The sequence below is a fragment of the Salvia hispanica genome, chromosome 2 (genome assembly GCF_023119035.1).
Source record: "Salvia hispanica cultivar TCC Black 2014 chromosome 2, UniMelb_Shisp_WGS_1.0, whole genome shotgun sequence".
Classification (NCBI taxonomy): Eukaryota; Viridiplantae; Streptophyta; class Magnoliopsida; order Lamiales; family Lamiaceae; genus Salvia; species Salvia hispanica.
In genome coordinates this window covers 22,796,784-22,804,783 of record NC_062966.1, presented here as the reverse complement: position 1 = coordinate 22,804,783, position 8,000 = coordinate 22,796,784, and the positions used below count along the sequence as shown (strand labels likewise).

At 38.7% G+C, this 8,000-nt stretch overlaps 1 protein-coding gene across 1 annotated transcript; it reads left to right on the top strand.

The window, feature by feature from the left end:
* Nucleotides 1–1,185: 1,185 nt before the first annotated feature.
* On the top strand, nucleotides 1,186–6,939 carry LOC125203750 (ABC transporter G family member 29-like). Its single transcript, XM_048102181.1, has 20 exons — nucleotides 1,186–1,422; nucleotides 1,508–1,720; nucleotides 1,814–1,898; nucleotides 1,967–2,126; nucleotides 2,203–2,279; nucleotides 2,361–2,451; nucleotides 2,532–2,833; nucleotides 2,917–3,515; nucleotides 3,601–3,761; nucleotides 3,831–3,940; nucleotides 4,011–4,164; nucleotides 4,241–4,416; nucleotides 4,491–4,823; nucleotides 4,909–5,199; nucleotides 5,291–5,374; nucleotides 5,439–5,572; nucleotides 5,654–5,881; nucleotides 5,945–6,116; nucleotides 6,198–6,452; nucleotides 6,538–6,939. Exons 1-20 carry the CDS (start codon nucleotides 1,295–1,297, stop codon nucleotides 6,808–6,810), a joined length of 4,026 nt encoding a protein of 1,341 aa, XP_047958138.1. The 5' UTR covers nucleotides 1,186–1,294; the 3' UTR covers nucleotides 6,811–6,939.
* Nucleotides 6,940–8,000: the final 1,061 nt, after the last annotated feature.

The window sequence follows — 8,000 nt, the reverse complement described above, 5'->3', positions numbered from 1 at the left end:
AAGAAATCATTTTTATGATCTTTTCAAGTATCATCAGTTCATACATTATACTCCTATTCAACAATTCTAACAAGTCGTTTTCTTCATTATTAGGGAACCAGGAAATACTAAAAGGTAGTTAAATAAAAATAAAAAGCTAAATATGATTATTATTAAAATATGATTATTGACATTTAATGCCATATTGTGTTTCCAGCAACAAAGGAATGCAAATTGCAATGCATGTTTACATAACACACACACACAACTCCATTTCAAGAACTCATTTTTATTGGAGTAATATATTTATGATTCAACTTAATTTAATTAATATAACATGAACACTCATGAGTCATGGCCTACCTACGGAGCTTCAAGAAAAATTTGAAAATGGGCAAAATGATAATCTTTCATATAAACAATTAAAAATACAATCGATTAAGTTAATTATAACTCAAAATAACTCGCAAAAAAAAAAAAAAAAAAAAAAAAAAAAAAAAAAAAAAAGAGATCTTGGGCTGGGCCTTATGAAGATCATGAAACTATATAGCCCAATTATGCATAACAATTGGGCCCGAATATGTACTAGTATGATTTTTATACAAACAATAATAGAAATAAAAAGATGTTGTTAATCTCATTCTACACCTTTGAATCTTGAAGCTCCTAGTCACCTAGACACCAAATAATACCAAATCAAGATAACAGATTACAGATCCTATGAAACTAATTAAAAATTGTTCGAAAGAATATTTACCTATTAAAAAATCTTTGAGAACACCAAAATAGTGGACCCTCAATATATAATCATTCATCATGTTTTATTTAAATCAAAAGATGATGAATGAAAAACGAGACATTTTCGTAAGGCCATATTTGTTTCTGACATAATAAGGATGATATTTTGTCCAACTTTATGTTTTTATGGATGTGTATTAGCCATAGCACAAGGGTATTATAAAGAATCAATCAATTTAATTTATTTAATAGTATATCTGAAAATATTATATACCTTTATTTACATAACATTCATTTCCGACAACCAAAATAAAAGTATATATGTTATTATTTTAGAAAATTATAGCAAACAAATCATGACAAAAAAAATATTTAAACAAAAGCATTGTGTCTAATCACTATATAGAACTCAAATGCTCAATCATGGATGGAATGAAGATTAATTCGCTTCTCTTTTTATAATAAACTCTATGTTAAATCAGAATGTGACATTCCACCAGAAGCATGCAACTTCATATCAATCATGCACACTTTTTTGTTGATTTTCCTTTATTTGCATCTTGAAAAGATTTGACGAATGAAGAAGAAGGAGATGACGAAGAATGAGGTGGAAAATCACACGAGGACTGATCAAGACGAGGCGAGTAACAATGCTGATGAAGATAATGAGAAGATGTTGTGGAAAATCACAAGTGGAGTTGATAGGTGAGTTAGTTAATGGTTCTGTCAACTTTTTTTCTTTCAAAAATGAATGAATTTTTACTTTTTTTTTTGGTTGTATGCTTTGCAGAGAAGGGAGTATTGAACTTGGTGGTGTGGAAGTGAGGTTTGAGGACTTAACCGTTGAGGCGGATTGCTTTGTGGGAGAAAGAGCTCTCCCTACGTTGCCAAACGCTGCTCGTAACATTGCAGAAGCAGCCTTGAGTTGCTTTGGGGTGAAGCTGGCTGAGAGAGCAAAGCTTCACATACTTAAACACACTTCTGGCATCATTAAGCCCTCCAGGTGTGTGTATGTGTGTGTTTTATACTATTTGCATTCATATACTTAGCATGTTTGAATTCAAATGTTGCTGACTTTCATTTGGTGATGTGGTAGGATGACTCTTCTATTAGGACCGCCTTTGTGTGGAAAAACAACCCTTTTGTTGGCTCTTGCAGGCAGGCTAAGCTCCGCCTTGAAGGTCTGTGTCGAACCATGTAAAAAATCCACATTTACTTGAACTCTGGTCTTACTTGAACTTGTGAACAGGCAAGTGGTGCAATCACCTACAATGGGCACAAGCTGTGCGAATTCGTCCCACAGAAGACAGCAGCGTACGTCAGCCAAAACGATGTTCATGTAGCCGAGATGACTGTGGGAGAGACCCTAAGCTTCTCAGCAAAATGTCAAGGGGTTGGATCAAGATATGGTGTGTCTAGAAACAATTTGTATCTCTTTTTTTTTCCCTTTTTTTTGACTATTTGATCAGTTTGAATTTTGTATAGATTTCTTGAAGGAGATCACAAGAAGCGAAAGCGAAAGCGAAGATGGAAGCAGTGATATCACAGACTATGTTCTCAAGGTGAAATAGATGATTTTGTAACACTAAATAATTCAAGAACATACTGTCATTTGTTTATCATTTCTTCGCCTATGGAGGCAGATACTAGGACTTGAGGAGTGTCGGGACACCATCGTGGGGGATCAGATGCTCCGGGGGATCTCAGGCGGCCAGAAGAAGCGCCTCACGATAGGTATTCAGGCGAAGAATCAACATAGGAAATGAGGAAACTAAGCTATATTACTTCTTTTGTTAACTTGTTTTTTTTTATAGGGGAGATGATTGTTGGGCCATCCAAAGTGATGTTCATGGATGAAATATCGACCGGCCTAGACAGCTCGACTACGTTCCAGGTGATGAAGTGTATGCAGCAGATAGCACACCACACTGAGGCCACCATACTGATGTCCCTCCTTCAGCCAGATCCAGAGACATTCAACTTATTTGATGACATCATCCTCTTGTCTGAGGGTTACACGGTCTACCACGGTCCGAGACAGCACGTTCTTGAGTTCTTCGAAGTGAATGGCTTCCAGTGTCCCCAAAGAAAGGGTGTTGTTGATTTCCTCCAAGAGGTATTGTAGTTAGTCCCTCAAATGACTAAAGGTGTAACCTTTTGTCATAAATCATACTAATATATGTGCATTTGTTGTGATAGGTGACATCAAAGAAGGATCAGGAGCAGTATTGGGCAGATGCAACGATACCATACAGATACGTCTCAGTTAGTGAATTCGCAGAGAGATTCAAGAAATTCCATGTAGGCATCCGGCTTCAACGAGAGCTGTGTACCCCTTTTGACAGAATTCGGAGTCCTAAATCAGCTCTAGTTTATCACAAGAACTTGGTGCCTCGGAGAGTGCTTCTCGAGGCAAACTTAGCCAAGGAGTGGCTTCTGATAAAGAGGAACTCTTTCTTATATGTTTCCAAAACTGTCCAAATTGTTGTTGTGGCATTGATTGCTTCAACTGTGTTCTTGAGGACTGGAATGCGTGCTGGGAGCGAAGAGGATGGAGCGGTCTACGTTGGAGCGCTCGTGTTTGGCATGATCATCAACACGTTCAACGGATACGTGGAGATCTCACTCACTATACAGAGACTTCCTGTTTATTACAAGCAAAGGGATTTACTGTTTCATCCAACTTGGGTTTTTGCCATACCACATCTTCTTCTGAGGATTCCGATATCCTTGTTTGAATCTTTCGTGTGGACAGCCACGACTTATTACACAATCGGATTCGCCCCTCAAGTATCCAGGTATACATGACATTAAAATGAAAACACACACTTCTTGGAAAAATGTTGAAGAGAGAGTTATGATAAGCAAATTGTTGTTTCTCAGATTCTTGAAGCAGCTGCTGTGGGTGTTTTGTATACAACAAATGGCTGCCGGGATGTTTAGGCTCATCGCAGGAATATGCAGGACAATGGTCATCTCCAAAACCGGTGGCTCGCTTACTCTCCTGCTCGTTTTCCTCTTGGGAGGCTTCATCGTCCCTCTCGGTGAGTCCAACTGTCTAAAGGACTAAAGCAAAACACAGCAACATTGAAAGAGCTTGAATCTTTATGCAGATCAAATTCCAATCTGGTGGAGATGGGGATACTGGATTTCGCCTCTGAGTTACGGGTACAACTCTGTTGCAGTGAACGAGATATTCGCCTCAAGATGGATGGACAAGCTGGTGAGTGTTACCACACAAGTATGAATGGTGGTTATAATCCAACACATTCAAAATCTTGGTTTTATGGCAGGCCTCAGACAATGTCACGCGATTGGGAGTGTCGGTTTTGAAGCAGTTCGATGTTTTCCAAGACGAGAAATGGTACTGGATAGGCATAGGTGCTCTCTTGGGATTCACAGCCATCTTCAACATATTGTTTGTGATTGCTCTCATGTACCTAAACTGTAAGTCCTACTGCTTCTGTTCAAGATTTCTCCCCCTTTTCCACCAGCTCACTTCTACGTTTCTCGACTATGGTAGCTTTCGAGAAGCCACATGGTATAATATCTCAAGAGCAGGCAACTACAGAGGGTATATACCAAGAGAAAACTGATAAAAAAGTAACAACAGATGCAGATAAGAGGGGAATGGTCCTGCCCTTCACGCCTTTAACCATGTCGTTTGAAGACGTTAATTACTACGTAGATATGCCCCCAGTAAGAAGCCTGGTCCGACCCCTTTACCTTCGAATTTCATAGCTGATCACAGCATAAACTAACATAGGCCACAGGTAATGCAAGAAAAAGGAGCAGCTGAGGGGAAACTCCAACTACTCCATGAGCTAACTGGCTCATTCAGGCCCGGTGTTTTGACAGCGTTGATGGGTGTTAGTGGAGCAGGAAAAACCACGCTTATGGATGTTCTTTCCGGGAGAAAGACTCACGGCTATATTGAAGGCGACATTAGAATATCCGGATTCCCAAAGAAGCAAGAAACCTTTGCAAGAATCTCGGGGTACTGTGAGCAGAACGACATCCACTCGCCTCAAGTAACCGTCCATGAGTCCTTGATGTATTCTGCTTTCCTTAGGCTCCCTCGAGATGTTAGCAACAATGAGAAAATGGCAAGAGCGAAGTCTCCCTCCACATTTCATTTCGGAAAGAGAAGGAAAAAAATCTTGCTGATGCTATCTGTTCTTGTAATGACAGATCTTTGTGAGCGAAGTCATGCGTCTAGTCGAGCTGGATAACCTCAAGGACGCGATAGTAGGGATCCCCGGTGTAACTGGACTCTCGACAGAGCAGAGAAAGAGACTCACCATAGCAGTCGAGCTCGTGGCCAATCCCTCCATCATATTCATGGATGAGCCAACTTCTGGTTTGGATGCAAGAGCAGCAGCCATTGTCATGAGAACTGTGAGGAACACCGTGGACACGGGCAGGACCGTTGTCTGCACAATACACCAGCCCGGGATCGACCTATTTGAAGCCTTCGATGAGGTCAATAACCATCAAACATAATCAAACCTTCAAAAATATAAAAAAAATGAAACTTTTTCATCTGTCCTAACACATATGCTAAATCCATTAGTTGCTTCTCATGAAACGAGGCGGACGAGTCATCTACGCAGGACCCCTGGGCCAACAATCACGAAACGTCATAGATTACTTTGAGGTACATCAAACTGACACAACACCTTATCTTGCTATAACTATACCAAGAACTCTACCTAATGCAGGCAGTGCCCGGAGTTCCCAAAATCGAGGAGCTACGTAATCCAGCAGCGTGGATGATTGAAGTGAGCTCAGATGCAATAGAAACGAGGCTTGGTATTGATTTTGGAGACTACTACAAATCAACATCTTTATATCAGTAAGTCCATTGCTAATATAGACATAGTTTATTTCACAAAAATGTAACAAACAAACTTACTATTATCTGTTTTTTTAACAGACAAAACAAGGCCATAGTTCAAGATTTAAAATCTCCACCTCAAAATTCAAAAGATTTACACTTTCCTTCACAATATTCACAATCAACACTAAGCCAGTTCAAACTAATCCTCTGGAAGCTTAAATGGACTTACTGGAGAAATCCTGACTACAATCTTTCGAGATTTTTCTTCACACTCGCTGCAGCACTACTAATCGGATCGATATTCTGGAGAGTAGGAACAAAGAGGTTCGATTCCAAATCCAACAACTTTGACAATACTCAAGCATGACACACCTGTCTCATTTTCAGAGAAAACAGCAATGATCTCACAACAGTTATAGGAGCCATGTATGCAGCAGCGATGTTTCTCGGGATAAACAACTGTGCAACGGTGCAGCCAGCAATCGCCATCGAGAGGACAGTTTTCTACAGGGAGAAAGCTGCAGGGATGTACTCTGTCTTGCCTTATGCAATGGCACAGGTCAAGTTAAATGACATTTCATTTTAGGCCTTGAAACAACGCGTTATGCTAAACTAACATGAGTAAATCAACAAACCACAGGTGGTCACAGAGATACCCTATGTGTTTGTGCAAACCACATACTACACACTAATTGTATACGCCATGGTGAGATTCGAGTGGGAGCCTACCAAGTTCCTCTGGTTCTTCTTCGTCAACTTCTTCTCCTTTCTCTACTTCACATTCTACGGGATGATGACTGTCTCCGCCACGCCAAACCTTCACCTGGCTGCTGTCTTCTCCAACGCGTTCTACTACGTTTTCAACCTCTTCTCCGGCTTCTTCATACCCGGACCAGTAAGTACAACGTCTTTCAAAACTAAACTAATCCTCTAATAGCACAACTTGACAACAAGATAAAAAAAAATTTGGTGAATGGCAGAACATTCCAGCATGGTGGATTTGGTACTACTGGATTTGTCCGATGGCGTGGACAGTGTACGGGCTGATCGTGTCTCAGTATGGGGACGTGGAGGACGAGATAAGAGTGGAGGCGACGGCCCTTAAAACAAGTGTAAGGATCTATGTTGAAGAGCATTTTGGATACAAGCTGGACTTCATGGGAGAAGTTGGTGTGGTGTTGGTAGGTTTCACACTCTTCTTTTCCTTCATGTATGCTTATTGTCTCAAAACACTCAATTTCCAAAAGAGATGATGAATGGAAAAACCACCTCATTACTCAACATTTGTACCAATGTTTTCCAAGAAATGGTTTATTTTACTTGTATTTGAACATATTGTTTAATTGTATAGAACTAGTATATCAGTATATGTTTCTTGAGAATCTAAGACGAGTTCTTTGTAAGCAATTAATGCATATGCAAAATCTTCATAATTTATCAATATTTTAGTGGAAAATCATTATGGGGATTGAAATCAAACTACTTGTGTGGACGTAGCTAATCATAATTATCCATTTTTATTTAATAAACGCTTAAAAATAATTGTGATTAATGAGCACCATAAGTTGTAGGCAATAACTATGGTATAAATATACTATTTGGGGCTAATATATTAAGGGCATAAATATTAAACAAAATAGTTTGTTAGGCGGATATGCCAATGCAGTACTTCCTCCGTCCCGCTTTAGCAGTCCCATTGACTTTTCTGCACTCATTTTGTAAAAATGTTAATAAATAGTTAAAGTGGAGAAATAATAAAGTAAAAAAGAGAATAATGTAGATAAGACTTTTCTCTATATTATTTTCTTTTTTACTTTATTATTTCTCCACTTTAACTATTTATTATTATTTTTATAAAACGAGTGCAGAAAAGTCAATGAGACTGCTAAAGCGGGACGGATGGAGTATATATATAATATTCGAAATTATTTAGATTTTCAAATGAAAATGTTAATATTGTGTGGCTACTTTTTATCCTTATTAGTTTAAATCGCATCTGTTTATATAATTATTTGTGGTCACATAAATTAAAGTCCACATGATAAATGGATGAGACCCCACAAGTAATTAATGATAATTAAATAGTAGTTGAACCTGTACCATTAATTTTAGGTTATTGGGGGGGGGGGGGGGTGTCTGTGCTTATTAACTGTGAGACGTAATAATATTACTCCTGTCTAACTTGTACCATTAATTAAATAATTTTGACTTAGGAAGAAATTTGGTGAGAAATACATATTTGTTGCGAAAACCGCCCAAAATCATTGCAAGACTATTCATGTGGGGGTATGGGATCGAAAACCTCTATTTAATTTTATTTTTAGAGTTCTCATGGATTTGACGTTGTAATGGTGCAATTCAGAGTCAATTCTTAATTGTTGGAGTTCATCTTGGTTTCTTGTGAGCCATGCATCTATCTATACTAATATAAAAAGCGAGTTTT

Bases quoted from the DNA above. Each gene is read 5' to 3' on its own strand.
- LOC125203750 (XM_048102181.1), top strand. From the start codon at position 1,295: ATGAAGAAGAAGGAGATGACGAAGAATGAGGTGGAAAATCACACGAGG. The intron at 1,721-1,813 runs GTGTGTGTATGT...GTGATGTGGTAG, and splicing joins GGCATCATTAAGCCCTCCAG to GATGACTCTTCTATTAGGAC. The intron at 5,882-5,944 runs GTTCGATTCCAA...TCTCATTTTCAG, and splicing joins TGGAGAGTAGGAACAAAGAG to AGAAAACAGCAATGATCTCA.